This window comes from Fusarium verticillioides, chromosome 5 (genome assembly GCF_000149555.1).
Source record: "Fusarium verticillioides 7600 chromosome 5, whole genome shotgun sequence".
NCBI lineage: Eukaryota > Fungi > Ascomycota > Sordariomycetes > Hypocreales > Nectriaceae > Fusarium > Fusarium verticillioides.
In genome coordinates, this window is record NC_031679.1 from 1,361,811 (window position 1) to 1,377,203 (window position 15,393).

A 15,393-nucleotide genomic window follows, 5' to 3' on the forward strand; every position below is an offset into this window, starting at 1 on the left:
AGATCAACTTGAATCAGAAACTTTATGTTAGAAGCTCAATAAGTAATGAACATAAGCTCTTACTGGGACATCTTCTGTGTAAGGATGATAAGGAATACGTTTGTGGCTTGATTGGTACAGACACGAAAGTGAGGATGAACTATAGTGACGATAACTATTGATCATATACAAAAGGTAGACAAAACTATAGATATGATACAGCCTCTTCTGACGCCCCTATCAAAGTTTCGAGTTTTCTCCCAACACTTGATTAAAATATATACATAATAAAATACTGATCCAGCGCACGCAATTCTCAATAAGCAAACATCGATGCCGCCAGCGGCGAATTCCAATTTTAGAGTCCGCCAATAAACAAATAACAGGCTTCATTTTGGTTTGTCCGAGATCATCATAACTGCATTCATCCAATATCGAAACTGGTATCCTCAACTCATACTCAGGTCTCATCCATATCTAGTGTTTGGAAAGATATGTATGGTGCCTCTTCGCCACTTGTGGGAGGCCAAGCCCACTGGCTATGCTGAAGAGAGACAGGGCCCGCGGCCTCGAAATTCACCATAGGGGGTGCTTGCGAATACCACATCCCTTGCTGAACAATAGGGGGAGAGTTCATATTGGTAGACATTATCCCATGAGGAAAAGTCTCGTTGATTGGCCATTTGCCCATCCCCTCAAACGGGGTGAACGAATGAGTTGACACGCTAGTAGAGGAGCCTGACGAAGATGGCATAGATGAAGATACCCTCGAAGAAGCTTCAGCCTGAAAAGGCGACGGCATATCCACCAAGGCCTCATTATTCGCGATAAAGCCATTCGGAGGCCTGACACTGCTCTGAGGGGAGTGCGACATGGATCGCATAGAGTTCATGCTCGGCTCCAATAGCCCAAGCGCGTTGGTATTGCTATTACTGCCAAAAGCACGAGCACATGACTTGATCTGCTTTCGCACACTGCGCAAGGTTGTGCCTTGGTAGAATCGTTCGTCTTTGCTGATTGTATACAAGGAGCTTGCCAAAGAGCAGAGACGATTATCCCACTCTGGACGGAAGTAGCTATGATCAAGACTAAGCCCTAGGTTATCCCGCAGGAGGCTAAAAGCTCGGGAGCAAGTGTCCATAAGAGTACACAGAGCTTTATAGAGGGGTTGTTGGAATGTTGAGGCTGAGTGTTGATTGTGCCTGGTAGTTGGCGAAAGGGCCTGTATGACTTGTTCTACAGAAGCGCAAAATTGATGAACAGTCTCAGCCGGGACCACCACTTGCTCGTAGAATGAGCCGTTTTTGGGGAAGAGGAACTGAATGAGCATTGTATGGTGAAAGGCAACAAGTAATTGCCACAATCTGTCATCGTCTTGACCTTTTGCGTTCGGATCATATGTATTTGTACCAAAAGAGCGGATAGCTTCTTTACAGATGCCGACGCCATGATTTGAGGCGGTTTGATCCGAGGTTTGGGAGAACAAGTATGCAACAGTGCTCACAACCTGGGCAAGAGGTCTCATTTCTCGAATGTTACCCTTTTGCTTCTGTAGGGTGTTGAAGTTCTCAGAGACGAGGTCAAGCTGAATGGTAACTGATGAAGTTGAGGTCACGGGGAGAGATTCGAGGTCAAAGGTTGACGGTGTGGTTTTGGGCAAGACTCCTGCTTGGATGGAGGTCCAGATGTGAAGGGAATATGCTGTCCACCAGAGATTTGAGACAACTTCTTTCTCGACATCAAGGACGTCAACACCATTTATGCGGCTGGAGCTCGGCTGGGAGGCATCCTTCGACATACAATCCTTGATCTCGGTAACCAGCTTGCTTGCAACTTCGATATAACAGATCGCTCGGCGGAATTCGTGGGAATATAGGGCGTTCCAGGCCAGCAACACCAAGGTCTGTGCTGTGGTAACCCCTTTGTAAACTCTCGTAGGTACACCAGAATATACAGCATCGTTGTCCTCGGAAGGATGATAGCATGGCCGCATCTGTAGCTGAGTCTTGGCCCACTGCAGGAGCTCATGTCCACGAGCAACTGTCGAGTCCTCTCCGATGACGAAGCTAGCATCAGCTAGCATCACGGCCATGAGGATTTCGTCACAGGTATCTTCGCGGATTTCTCGAAGCAGCAGTGTCTTGGAGATGAGAAATGTCAGGGGATGTGCGGAGAACCAGACGTCGATAAGCTGGTTCCTCTGTCGATGGCTCAAGGTAGACAAAGGGCTACAATATGCTGAAGGATTGTCGAACATGTTGGTAGAAGTATCGTTGGATAATCCAGACCGGATAAATTGGTTGCTTTCATTAGACTGAGGAGATCCCAAGTCGCTATATCTCTGGCCAACAGAAGCGACAAGGTCAAAGGCAATCAGGGGCAACAGTCCAGTGAATCTAACCTCTGTGCTCTGCTGGTGCAGGGCTTTTCCTACTTCTCCAAAAATCAACTGGGAAAACTTGTCCTGAAACATCTGCTCAAGAGATGCAGCAAGGCTCTCAACACCATCTGCCAACGGGGCAAGATCTTCCTGGGTTCTGCCAGGAGACATAGAAGAGGCAGAATTGGCAGAGCACGATCTCCTTCTCTTGCTGTCAGGTAGTTCATGTTCGCTCCGCACCTGTAGATGATTATTGGCTTTTGTGCTGTCAAAGCTCAAGTTCCGACCCTTTGGTCTTGTAGGCTCAAAGTCGTAAATGCAGTCGGCACCTTGCTTACGACAAGCCTCGCAGATAGTTTCGTTTGAGCACTTGATCTTTCTCGCCCGACAAAATGCACACGATCGTCTCAAGGGATGTTTCGAGCTCATCTTGCTCGAGGGGTGTAAATGTTGAAGGATCAGTTACCATATGTCAACAAATCTGGGGGCCAAAAGAAACTGGCAGCTCTGGGGAATTTGCCAAAAAGGGATCTGATCTCGGTAGAAACGCCAAGGAGACGATCTTTGTATGAGGTTGAATGGCGTCGGCTGCCTGGGTTTAGTTTCGAATCAGAGTAGCCTCAACAGGAGCTAGACAAGCCCACACTGTAGGGTTTAGATCAGATCAACTCTCAGGGCCTCCAAGAAGGTTTCCCCTCTCATTGGTAGGTAATATTAGTAGTAGCCGAGAAGCTTGTCAACCATCCATGTCCGAGGCCTGCATCATTTAGGGCTGATAGCCTCGATAGGGTGGGAGTGGCAGTGTCTGGGTCAAGTGAAGCACCACTCTGCTGGTAACTTGGAGGGAGAACTGACGTGAACTGACAGACAAAAGACATGTGTTGGCTGGACTGAACACGGAGCTAAAGATGACACAGGTCGGAGGCAGTGTTGACAACCGTCAGATGCTTATTCTTATTTTGAGGGTATCATACTGAACGAGAAGGTCGAACATGCTGCCAGGCTCCCGGCAAGGCATCTCGGTGGATCCAATGTCATGGACACGGCTTACATTGCATTATTATATACGAAAATTATCGATTCGCGAAGCTCGGTCTTACTGTTCTTCGTGTACCTCTCGTAAGTGAGACTGGATTGCAACAATACGAAAACTTTACTGTGAATCAAGCAACAGGATCGTGATCTAGTTATACTCAATACTAACTCTCTTGGATCATACTTAACTCATTCCAGAGAAGTCTATCGCATTGCCTGCCTATTACGGATCAGTTGAAAATAGTTCAATGTCTCGCAGCACGACACTTAATTTAGACCCTCCGAACCTGTACGCAGCTCAAGAGTAAACACTGTAGGGAAGAATGCGTCAATCCGGGCTGTGACCTGATAAACTGCCATCGGAGGGGAGAACAACGACCAGTGATTTAATCCTCCGGAGTTGATCTCACTCGGCGGTAAGGGGGTCAAACGGTGCCGTTTCTTAGTCTCAGTGTGGCGCAGAGCCATTGGTTCTCGCATTGTTGGTTTAGTTGGGCTGAGTCTTACATGGCTTTCTCGTGGCTCTCTGCTTGTGACCAATGATGAGAAGCAAATCTGTGTCCCCCTGTAATAGGATCCTCAGCTGAGTGATATGTTTGCTTTGTAACATGGATGTTTTAATGAGGTTATGGCGGTTGACTTCGGCAGTTCGACTCATTCACGCAAAGCGAGAGTTCAGCAGAGAAACTCCATTCCTCAGCACACAATCATATTTTCAGCATCACCTCATCGAGCGTCGTAGCTCAAATATAGTTGATACAAGGCCAACAGCCCCCACGCGGAACGTCGTCATGCCGGTGGCCCATGGTTCGACTAGTTCTAGACCCTACGCCAGAGATATCAACGGGAAATGCCGATGCTGTCAAGTCACACTCACCCTCACCCTCACACTAATAAAAAAAAAGGCTTGATATTTGTGGTGGTAGTTACTGACCAACCACCCCATTCCGGTTTGCCTGACATTAGATGGGCCCTACCATTCAACTTTGTGGCTGTATGCAACATGCACAATGGCAAATTCCGTCGACGCCTACCACGTAGTATGCATGATAAGACTGCATTTCCAGCCAAGGCAGAATCCCTCTTCAGCTATGGCATTCGCATTGACGGTAATAAACATGCTTGTCATGCTGGTCGAGTCAACTCAGACCCAGACACTCATTCATTACACGATGGTAACACAAGACACGCTGTAAATAGTCCAAATCAAAAACTTGATTTAATTGCCAATAGGCACATGATTGATGATATCCGCTAACCAGTCCCGCACCATATGTTGAAATGCCACGCCCTAATGCTTCGCCTTCCCATCCGTCCGTTCCCACGTTGAGTTGAGGGTGTACAGTCCCGTGTACCTCGCTTCCGACAAAATCCATTATGCACCAGGATTGTTTTAGTTTAAAAGAGACCTTCGATCTCGCCTGTCTCGACATTGACATCAACATTGAGATAGCCAGGTGCTGTTGGCAGACCAGGAATTGTCTGAATATCAGCAGCAAGGGCATACCTGGTAATTTGTTAGTTACGTTACGTCCAAAAAAGTAAATAAGCTTACAGGTATCCTGCTCCGGCAGCCATCCTGACATCACGAATGGGGATCGTGAAGCCAGTAGGAGCACCCTTCAGGTCGGGATCATGGGACAGAGAGTATTGTGTCTTGGCCACGCAGATAGGTAGATGGCCATATCCTTGGCGTGTGTAGGTGTCAACCTTCTTCTGAGCGAGTTCGCTGAACTCGACCTTCTCGGCACCGTACATCTTCTTGCCGATAGCCTCAAGGCGCTCCTGAACAGTACCCTCCAGATCGTAGGTCAGCTTCAGGTCCTTGGGCTTCTTTGAAGCTGCAATGACACCATGAGCCAGGTCGACGGCTCCCTTGCCACCCTCAGCCCAGTGGTTAGCAAGGATGGCATCCTCAGCACCTGCAGAGATGGCCTCCTCACGAATGACAGCGATCTCGGCCTCTGTGTCGGTAGAGAACTTGTTGATCGCAACGACAACAGGAATGCCAAAAGACTTGGCGTTGGCAATCTGCTTCTTCAGGTTCACGCAACCAGCGCGCAGAATGTCAACGTTCTCCTCCTTGTAAACGGGGCTGAGCGCTGCACCGGGAGCAATGGGAGGTGCACCGCCGTGAACCTTGAGGGCTCGGACAGTAGCAACAACGACAACAACATCGGGAGTAAGGCCAGAAGTACGGCACTTGATGTTGAAGAATCGTTCACCACCCATGGTAAAGTCGAAACCGGCTTCGGTGACGACGAAGCCAGCCTTCTCATCATGGTCCTCGTCAGGCTCAGTACCAGCAAGCTTCAGAGCGAGCTTGTCAGCAAGAATGGAGCTCTGACCGATGCTGATATTAGCAAAAGGACCAGCATGGACAAATACAGGAGTACCCTCGAGTGTCTGCATAAGGTTGGGCTTGATGGCATCTTTCATGAGAGCAGTAAGAGCGCCGCCCGCACCGATATCATCGGCAGTGACAGTGTCGCCATTTCGTGATGTAGCCACCACCATTGAACCTAGACGCTCGCGCATCTCGGCCAGACTGTTGCTAAGTGCCAGAATAGCCATACACTCGCTAGCAACTGTGATATCAAAACCAGTCTCTCGAGTTTGGCCCTTCTCAGTGGGGGCTGTTCCAACTGTAATTCCTCGAAGGTGGCGGTCATTAACATCCAGAACTCGTCTCCACGTAATCGTCTCGGGGTCGATGTCCAGTCTGGCGAATCGGTGAATCTCGTCTTCAGTCAGTTCATCAGGATTGGTCTTGTCAATTCCGAGCTTCTTCAATCGGCGGAACATGACGGGGGCGAATTTCCTCTCGCCGTTCTTTGTGGGGACTAGGCGCTTGTACAGAGGTCCGTCCTTCTGAGTATTCTCGTGGAAGATTCGAGTCTCAATAGCAGCAGCCAACAAGTTATTGGCGGCGGTAATGGCATGGATATCACCAGTGAGGTGCATGTTGAATTCATCCATGGGGATGACCTGACTGTAGCCTCCTCCAGCAGCACCTCCCTTGATACCAAAGGTAGGGCCCTGACTGGGCTGTCGAACGTTGGCAAAAGTCAAACGTCCAACATGAGCTCCGAGAGCCTGAGCCAAGCCCATAGTTGTGGTAGACTTGCCCTCGCCCAGGGGTGTTGGGGTAATGCCAGTGACAACGACATAACGGCCGTTTCGACGGTGCTCCAGTCGTTGCAGAAGACCGAGGTCAACCTTGGCCTTGTATGCGCCATAAGGTTCCAGCTCGTGGGGAGCGATGCCGACTTCGGCAGCAATGCGTGTGATGTCCTTAGGTGTTTGCGCTCGTGACACAGCGATATCTGAAGGAACGGGATCCTCTAGTTTCAGGGGTAGGGGGATGGTCTTTCGAAGCTTCTGAGACTCGAAATACCACGTTGTAGCATCGACGACATTCTGCATCAACATAGCAACAGTCATGGGTCCAACTCCGCCAGGAACGGGGGTGATGGCGGATGCAACTTCGACTGCGGCAGCGTAGTCGACATCGCCAACAAGTCGTTGACCAGACTTCTTGGTGGCATCAGGCAAAAAGTTGGTTCCAACGTCAATGACGACGGCACCAGGCTTGATCCAGCTGCCCTGGACGAACAGAGGCTGGCCAATAGCAGCAACAACGACGTCTGCATTCTTGACGTACTCCTCAATGTTTTGCGTTTTGGAATGCAGAACGGTGACAGTAGCGTCAGCGTTTCGCAACAGGTAGCTCACGGGGCTACCGACAATGTCGCTTCTCCCAAGAACAACTGCATTCTTTCCCTTCAGGTCAATCCCCGACTCCTTGAGAAGTATCATGACACCCTTGGGCGTGCAGGGTACGAAAAGAGGTTTGCCGCCCCTCTTGGCCAGCTCCCCAATGTTCTTGGTGCCAAAACCATCAACATCCTTCTCATCTGCTACAAAAGATGTGACAGTATACTCAGAGATGTGCTTAGGAAGAGGGAGCTGGACTAGGATACCGTGAACGGCAGGATCATGGTTGAATCGACGGATATGATCGAGAAGCTCCGCCTCCGTGATAGACTCAGGGTAATGCAGCAGTTGGCTGTCGATACCAGCCTTTTTGATGAGTCAGTAAACGTACGCAGTTAAAATTTCATTATGACTCACCTCTGCGGCAGCCTTGAGCTTCATGCGAACATAGGTAGCTATATCGCGGGTTAGTGGTGAGATGATCTCATGATGGCGGGGCAGGATTATGACGAACAGGAGTCTGAACGATCACCCACTGTGAGACAATTGAGTCAGCATTGAACAAGTATAGTATTACGAGCAACTTGGTCATACCTTGGATGATCTTGAGGCATGGCTTAAACCTAGGGTTGAGCTTCTGTTTCTCAGTAACCTCGGCGCAGAGCTTCTCTCGGATCGACTTGGCAATGGCATTGCCATCGAGCTTTGCAGCAACCATTGTAGTCGAAGAAAAGAGTCTTTTCTGATGTGAGAATGAGTTAATGAAAGATAAAGACTTAGACTCGACAACAGAGGTTGAAGCAAAGATATTTCGTCGTTTGTTGACTGAGAGGCAGTCTCTGTATAAGAAGTGGGCTGTCGGGTTGTGAGGAGGGGCAGTCCGAATAGCGGCGTCCACGAAAGGCACGGTCGACACGGGAGAAACCACCGAACACGTGTGAAGGGGAGTTTGCCTGTGCGACTTTGTGCGTGAATACGCCTGTGGGTGGGTGAGAATCTGACTTTGCTGGGGCCCGCCTAATTCTACTGCGGGTTCGGCTTGGTGCGTATATAATCGGCAGCCCAGCCGTTGATGTCCAAGGCTTATTCTCGTTGCATATCGTGATATCGGTATCGATAACGTCCAAGATAGAAACCGCAAATGCCGTTGCTGTCTCGGGATCACTCGGGAACTATTCGATTCAAGCCACCCGGCGCAACGGAGGACCGCGCCGTACATGATCAACTATAATATGATTATATCCTCATCAGCCGTATGTAGACGAGTATGGTATTAGACCCAATGCCGAACAATCTCCTGGTGTCCGACGGATCAATGGCGAGAGCATATACATGTAGATCTATGCAATGCAATGCAAGCCTTTCCATAAGGAAATGTTCTAAGCCAAAGTTGCAGAAAAGAGAGGAAGCGAACCAGCAAGGTTGTTGGATGATGACGACGGCAATAACACAGTATTGTACAGCAACGTAGTTCTCAGTCGATAGACTTAGACTTTCAAAGAATATTGAGCCAGTTGAGAACTTCTTTGCATCTCGTCCATATTCGAATACTTGCAATCAGTGGTCTCGCGTGAATGACTTTGCATTACCGCAGAATCTTATGTCAAGTGCCTGCCTTGAAGAAGGGACATTAACGTATCTCTCAACGGACTGGACATCCAAGACCAATGGGGCCGAATAGGTCTGGCGGTGATGCCTTCAATGAAGTGGTCTTACACTGAGATTGACAAAGGCCAGAGTTCTAGAATTTTACCTGTATAAGGTAGTTAGTCACCGTGACAGATCTTACCTTCGACCCGCTCATGGTGCCAAGCCTGAGCTGCCTCTGAGCAGATTTGACCAAGTGCGGTACTAGAAATACAGTGCTAATAACGAATTATACCCTTATCTACACTGATGGATGGCTGGATCGTGCAAAGACTATCTCTAATAGTCTTCGGATTGCACAAGGGATCCTCGTTACGCTGGCTATTAAGTCAGAGCGGATAGAGGCTGCCCTAGATGCATTTATGCTGGCCACTGATCTTGCTGATTATCTCGTACGAAAGGATGTACCCTTTCGTGAGACGCATCACATCTCTAGGCGATGCGTCGCTGAGTTGGAACAGATCAATGTTCTTAAGGTCATGCTTGCTTAGAGCGGTTTAACAGCTGAGAGCCTCAAAGAGACAGTCTTTTGTTGAAAACAGCAGGGCTACTTGGACGATAGATTCGTAGCCATTGCCGCTGGGCTAGAGTTAATTCAGCGGCCGGCCAGAGGATGCCTGAGTTTTGTTGCAGAAACCAAGGCTGTTGATGCCTCAGATTCGCTGACAAGTGAGCTGAGACTAAACGAGAGTCGTAATATGAATCGACTTGAATATTTCTACAAAGAATTACTCAGACGATGACTCTTGAATCCTTCAGTGACTCTTCTCAGACTCATATTGATCTATGATAGGCATCACAGCGTGCCAAACATGGCTAAACCCAACTTTAACACCTCTCTCCCTACAAATCAGGCATCAGCCATGTGCCCCTCACAGCTCAGCTAAGGCGGGGGAACTGATTTCGATTTTTGCCCCACCAAAACGCACAACCGCCAAAAATTCCATCGCGAAAGCCCTCGCCATATAACCACCCGCTCCGAATCTGCCTCCGCCATCAACCCCTCCTAGTGCCCCCCAGACATCGACAATATGAGGCCCATTCTTCTTGCCGGGCACGAGCGTGCGCTCACCCAGATCAGGTATGTCCGAGCCATGTTCTGTCCCTATACATGTCTCTGTATTATGGTCTTGGTGAAGAGGAGGGAGAATATTATACCTTTATACAGCCTGTGATAACTTCGCCGGTCTCGACTGACCTCGCTCAACAGATTCAACAAAGATGGCGACCTCATCTTCTCCGTCGCAAAGGATCAGCAAATCTGCGCCTGGTTCTCCCACAACGGCGAGCGACTTGGAACCTACCACGGCCACGTCGGTGCCATCTGGACAGTCGATGTCAACCCCACCTCAACCATGATCGCCTCCGGTTCTGCCGACAACACCATCCGTCTCTGGGAAGTCAAGACTGGCCGTCTCATCAAGACCTGGGAGTTCCCCACCGCCGTCAAGCGAGTCGAGTTCAACGAAGATGCCACCAAGTTGCTGGGAGTTACCGAGAAGCGAATGGGTTACCTCTCCAACATCGTCGTCATTGACATCAACCCCGATCTCAACGCTGAGCAGACCGACGAGAAGGCTCTCACTATTGTTTGCGACGAGAGCAAGGCCACCGTTGCTGGCTGGAGTGCTCTCAGCAAGTACATCATTGCCGGACATGAGGATGGTAGCGTAAGCCGATACGATGCCAAGACTGGTGATCTCCTCGACAACGTTCCCGTCCATGAACTCAACCAGCCCATTGTCGATCTCCAGTGGTCTCCTGACCGTACCTACTTTATCACCGCATGCAAGGACAAGACCGCCAAGGTATGTCGGATCAGATTATCCCATATGACAAATACTAATCTTTGAAGCTCATCTCTGCCCGCGATCTCGAGGTCCTCAAGACCTATATAGCCGACACACCCCTCAACAGTGCCACTATCACCCCCAAGAAGGAATTCGTCATCCTCGGTGGTGGTCAGGCCGCTATGGATGTTACCCGAACTTCTGCCCGTCAGGGTAAGTTCGAGGCTCGTTTCTATCACAAGATCTTCGAGGACGAGATTGGTCGTGTGCGAGGTCACTTCGGTCCTCTGAACACTGTCGCTGCCGATCCTACAGGCAAGAGCTACGCCAGCGGCGGAGAGGATGGATACGTGCGAGTTCACCACTTCGACAAGGGCTACTTCGACTTCAACTACGAGGTTGAGAGGGAACGAATCAACCGAATGCAGTAGATGCGTTCTTTTCCTGTGTGCTTGCATAGTACGGCGTTTGGGGGACAAACAAATAAATGTTTTTGTTCAAATGGGGCAAAAAATAAACGGGAGCTGGATGTGATGGAAGAAGAATTGAGTGTGTTAGGGGAGATAACGAGGTTGACAAATGGGCTTGTAATTCTTACCATCTCTCCAGGGTTTAAGGAAAGGTCGAAATGCACGATTGATCACGTTTCTACGACTTTGGATATCCTTATGACCATGCTGTCATGAACATCATGGTCGCTACTTCACAGCACGTCGAGTTGAAGATATCAGGCAGACAATCAGTCAGGTGGTTCTGCCGCTCAAGTAACTTTCTTCATTGTACTATCAGCCATTCTCACGCCTGTATTCCCACCTGTCGGGCATCGTGTGATGCATTTTCTGGCCCCTGGTACAAACAGCCATGCTAGATTAAGCAAATACATACACATTGGCTTCTCTTATAAGTCCTCAAAGCAACCAAACGCCAAAAAGTCTATCCCTTTGCCTACCCAGCATACTAAAGGCAATTCCATATTCCCTCACTTCTTTTTACCCTTCTTGCCCTTAGCAGAACCTCCTGCGGATACGGTAGAGGCAACACTAGATGCTCTTGATGGCGTGGCAGAGCTATTCTTGCTAGACTTGACGGACTTGACATTATCGAGTGCCTTGTTCTTTAAAAACACGTTAGTCGTAGACAATGCGAGATTAGTTATTGACGCACCTTGACGCCGTTTTTGGCCTTCTTCTTTGCTGGTGCCATACCAAGAATGCTATCTTCGTCATTCTCATCGTCAGGCTCTCGCTTAGATTTTCCATTCACTCCGTTTGAGCCACGAGCAGGGACGTCTTCGAACTCTTTAACAATAGTAGTGATCAAAGTAGTGCATCGACGAGACAGCTCAATTGGTGTTCGACTGAGAAAGAACCAGTCAAATCGGAACAGAGGTGACTCTCTAATGTCGTCTCGCATCTTTTCGTAGAGACCTTCCGAATCAATGCCATATCGATCGAGCAAAACCAAAAGGAATCGGTCCTCTTCTTCAGTGTAAACCTTCTTGTTGGTAGTCGACACAGAATAGTTGATCTTGAGCTGCTGCAGAGGGACTCGATACTGCTGCATCTTCTTTCTCAAAAGCTTTTGGTGATGGCCAATACGGCGAGTCCGCTCCTCGCCATCTTCGATAGTCTTGATGTATTTTGGGTAGTCGGCGATCTCGGTATAGCGTTGCCAAAAAACCTTTGCATAAGCCTTGATTTCGGGGGCTGACTTGCTGTCAATCTCGTTAGAGATGCCTTCGTAGTCAGTTCGTCCGTATTTGCCCGATCCATTGACAAATTGCTGAAAGTCCCGTTTGTTCCAGTCTCCAAAACCTTGTAGCGATAACTTCTCTTTTTCCTCCCTCTCTTCCTCAGTCAAAGGTGTAGCGTTGTCAATCTCCTGCTGGTCGAGGGCTCTTTCGGCCTCTCGTTCTTCAAGATTTTCTTCATCACCGTCAGGTAGAGGTACCTTATACCCAATCTCCTTCCGATAGTAAGCAGTCTCCCTATCTTGGAGATCTCGCAAGCGAGGGGGGTAAAATTGGTAGTCATGAACAGGAACTTGCTTTGGTGCCCGGGGTGCCTTTGGCTTAGCATCGGCCTTGGGGTTGGGATACATAGTTTGCCGGAAGTACTTATCCATTGAGTATGACTGCTCCTTTCGCTCTCGCTTGGCCGGGTTGATCCAGGTCATGTTGATATTTTTCTTTGTGTTGGCGAAGTTCTCGCCATTCCACTCGTAAGCAGACTCTGAGGTAAACTTTTGCAGATCATCGATTCCCAACTTCTCATATTTTGCGTTCAGCTCCTTTGTTCGGTTTTCGCCCTTTGCAAGGATCTCGTCGATATCGTCATCACCAACTTCGCCATCCTTGGAGGCCATGTTGCCGGTAGGCCCCTTAGACTGAAAGACCTTCTCAGCACCGTGCTGGATCATGGAAAGAAGCTCATCTTTGTTGGCTGCAGCTTTAGCGGCTTGTTGGGCACGGCCTTGTTGGATAACCAGTTGGTCTAGTCGTAGCTTCTGGGCAGCTCTCTCCAGGACCTTTTCTTCGATGGCGTTATCTGTGACAAATCTGTATACAACAACCTGCTTAGTCTGACCAATACGATGGGCTCGATCCATGGCCTGAAGATCAGCTTGAGGGTTCCAGTCGCTGTCATAGAGAATGACAATGTCGGCAGTCGTCAAGTTAATGCCCAAACCACCAGCACGCGTTGTAAGGAGGAAGACAAATTTCTCCGAACCAGGTTTGTTGTATTCGTCAATGGCAGCAATTCGATCTTCATGTGCTGTGCCACCATCGATTCGACAATATTTGTACTCCCGAAAGACACAATAGTCTTCGAGAATATCCAATAGTCGGCTCATTTGAGAGAAGATGAGAACGCGGCTTCCCTGCTTCTGGAGCCGCTTGAGGAGCTTGTCGAGAACTGCCATCTTGCCAGCATTGTAAATCAAATGCTCATCGGTTGTGTAAGGGGGTCCGGGCTCGGCGCCCTCGAACAGATATGGGTGGTTACAACATTTTCGAAGCTGCATCACGATATTGAGCAGTCGTGTCTTTGACTCTCGTTTGCCACCAGCGCCGTTCACAGCATCAATGTCTTTCTCCAGAATCTTCTGGTACCATTTAATCTGCATCTCCGACATGCCAAGATAAACATTGACCTCTTTCTTGGGCAAAAGACTCTTCTCCACATCGCTCTTCACACGACGCAGTAAGAAGGGGCGGAGGACTCTATGTAGTTGTTGTACGACCGTGTCTTGATCGCGGTCTTGACCAGAGAACCACTGATCAAATGCTTCAGAATCGCCGAAAACATCAGGAAGCAAGAAATTCAGGAGAGCCCAGAGTTCGTGCAGGTTGTTTTGTAACGGTGTGCCCGTAATAAGTAATCGGTTTCTGGAGGAGAACAATCGGATAACCTGTGACAGTGATGACTCTTCGTTCTTGATACGATGCGCCTGGATAATTGTTAGCTGATGCAAGTCTCGACTGTTCCAAATCACATACTTCGTCGATGATGATGTATTCCCAAGCAAACTTCTTCAAATGCGCTTTCTCTCGAAGCACCATTTCGTAGCTGGTAATGCAAACATCAAACTTCTCGTCAACAAGCCGGTTGTTGATTAGAGTTTGTCGTTCATCTTTAGCACCCTGAAGCACCAAAACATCGACCTCGGGTGTCCATTTGGCAAACTCTCGCTTCCAGTTATCGAGCGTGGACTTGGGCACGATGACCAAGTGTGGTCCAGTAATGTCAAGGATGTGTCGCAAGTAGCCGAGAAATGAAATAGTTTGCAGGGTCTTTCCAAGTCCCATTTCATCGGCAAGAATACCAGAAATACCATTCTCATGCAGGGAAATCAGCCAATTGAGACCGGCAACCTGGTAGTCTCGCATGGTGCCATGGATGAACGGAGGGGATTCTCGGAAGACCGTCTCAGCGGAGCCGCCGTGCTTCTCATCTTTCAAGAGTTCGGCGTCTTCTTCAGCTTCAGTACGTCGGCGTCGCTCGCTCGTGGCACCCCCTTGCCTTCCGGCACCCTTCTTGCCCCGCGCAGATTCGGCATTCTGTCGATCGATTTCGGTCATGATATCGCGAATCTTGGGGTCGGGGTTTGTTTCAATGAAATGGCGGAAGAGGTCTGTCAGGCCGAGGAGGTATCGAAATCGACGAATAGTGTCATCTTCCTAGAGGCTCAGTTAGATCGTTCCGTATCATAGCCTCCTCTTGGAGTGCAACATACCTTGGACTCGCCTAAGCGATCGTGCTTCTTTCCAAAAATGCTACGACGAAGTTGATTGACTTCTGTGCGGCGCCTACGGCCATCCCCAGTAGGCTCTCCGGCGACGCTGCTAGCAGTAGTGCTAGGGTTCTCGGTATCAGTGTAGTCGGGGGTCTCGTCAACTTCCTTAACAACCCGTCAGCACAAGCTCTCGGCCATAAACGAACAAAATCTTGTGAACATGGGAACTCACCATCTCTTCTTCTTGACGATGCTCCTGCGCGTCAGACATGGACGCGTCAGTATCGACAGCTTTGGCTCGAGAGCGAGGCGCCATTGCGAGTCGAGTTTAGGATAAACCTCTTTACGCGACTGGCGTCCAGAAGACGCGTTTCGGTAGCTTGCAATGTGAAGCACGAGTCAATGCAAGTAGTTTGTTGACTCCTGTAGCGTATTTTGTGTATGTCTTGAGGGGTCTGTGGTGTATTTAACACAGTCACGTCGCTTGAAGGATTGGAAAAGAAAGTGTGAATGCTGTTGCGAAGGTGTTGGCAGGTAGAATCTAAACGGTCACCTCGAAGGGGGCCAATCTGGGCTAGCGGCGTGCATAGACCCTTGTAAATGGCATTG

General features: G+C 49.1%; 4 protein-coding genes across 5 annotated transcripts; 1 reads left to right on the forward strand and 3 right to left on the reverse strand.

The window, feature by feature from the left end:
• Positions 1–121: 121 nt before the first annotated feature.
• FVEG_02949 (hypothetical protein) lies at positions 122–4,101 on the reverse strand. The gene has a single exon (XM_018890493.1). It carries the CDS (start codon positions 2,786–2,788, stop codon positions 440–442), a length of 2,349 nt encoding a protein of 782 aa, XP_018746816.1. The 5' UTR covers positions 2,789–4,101; the 3' UTR covers positions 122–439.
• Positions 4,102–4,235: 134 nt separating this feature from the next.
• On the reverse strand, positions 4,236–8,506 carry FVEG_02948 (formate-tetrahydrofolate ligase). The gene is made up of 5 exons (XM_018890492.1): positions 7,706–8,506; positions 7,626–7,646; positions 7,529–7,566; positions 4,950–7,477; positions 4,236–4,901 (listed from the first exon to the last, which is right to left on the reverse strand). The coding sequence occupies exons 1-5, from the start codon at positions 8,328–8,330 to the stop codon at positions 4,793–4,795; spliced, it is 3,321 nt and encodes a 1,106-aa protein (XP_018746815.1). The 5' UTR covers positions 8,331–8,506; the 3' UTR covers positions 4,236–4,792.
• A 1,038-nt stretch (positions 8,507–9,544) lies between these two features.
• FVEG_02947 (eukaryotic translation initiation factor 3 subunit I) lies at positions 9,545–11,758 on the forward strand. Its single transcript, XM_018890491.1, has 3 exons — positions 9,545–9,839; positions 9,969–10,566; positions 10,614–11,758. The coding sequence occupies exons 1-3, from the start codon at positions 9,790–9,792 to the stop codon at positions 10,977–10,979; spliced, it is 1,014 nt and encodes a 337-aa protein (XP_018746814.1). The 5' UTR covers positions 9,545–9,789; the 3' UTR covers positions 10,980–11,758.
• Positions 11,276–15,330, reverse strand: FVEG_02946 (adenosinetriphosphatase). 2 transcript variants are annotated; one of them, XM_018890489.1, is made up of 5 exons: positions 15,017–15,330; positions 14,785–14,949; positions 14,048–14,728; positions 11,713–13,998; positions 11,276–11,662 (listed from the first exon to the last, which is right to left on the reverse strand). In XM_018890489.1, exons 1-5 carry the CDS (start codon positions 15,098–15,100, stop codon positions 11,528–11,530), a joined length of 3,351 nt encoding a protein of 1,116 aa, XP_018746812.1. In that variant the 5' UTR covers positions 15,101–15,330; the 3' UTR covers positions 11,276–11,527. The 2 variants fall into 2 exon arrangements, with proteins under 2 accessions (XP_018746812.1, XP_018746813.1); XM_018890490.1 differs by having other exon boundaries at positions 11,276–13,998.
• Positions 15,331–15,393: the final 63 nt, after the last annotated feature.

Coding starts and splice junctions, on each gene's coding strand:
- FVEG_02949 (XM_018890493.1), bottom strand. CDS start 2,788: ATGAGCTCGAAACATCCCTTGAGACGATCGTGTGCATTTTGTCGGGCG.
- FVEG_02948 (XM_018890492.1), bottom strand. CDS start 8,330: ATGTACGGCGCGGTCCTCCGTTGCGCCGGGTGGCTTGAATCGAATAGT. Junction 7,567..7,625: donor GGGTGATCGTTCAGACTCCT/GTTCGTCATAAT, acceptor CCCGCGATATAG/CTACCTATGTTCGCATGAAG. Junction 7,478..7,528: donor AGCTCAAGGCTGCCGCAGAG/GTGAGTCATAAT, acceptor CTCATCAAAAAG/GCTGGTATCGACAGCCAACT.
- FVEG_02947 (XM_018890491.1), top strand. CDS start 9,790: ATGAGGCCCATTCTTCTTGCCGGGCACGAGCGTGCGCTCACCCAGATC. Junction 9,840..9,968: donor CGTGCGCTCACCCAGATCAG/GTATGTCCGAGC, acceptor CTCGCTCAACAG/ATTCAACAAAGATGGCGACC. Junction 10,567..10,613: donor GCAAGGACAAGACCGCCAAG/GTATGTCGGATC, acceptor TAATCTTTGAAG/CTCATCTCTGCCCGCGATCT.
- FVEG_02946 (XM_018890489.1), bottom strand. CDS start 15,100: ATGGCGCCTCGCTCTCGAGCCAAAGCTGTCGATACTGACGCGTCCATG. Junction 14,950..15,016: donor ATCGTCAAGAAGAAGAGATG/GTGAGTTCCCAT, acceptor CGGGTTGTTAAG/GAAGTTGACGAGACCCCCGA. Junction 13,999..14,047: donor AATACATCATCATCGACGAA/GTATGTGATTTG, acceptor ACAATTATCCAG/GCGCATCGTATCAAGAACGA.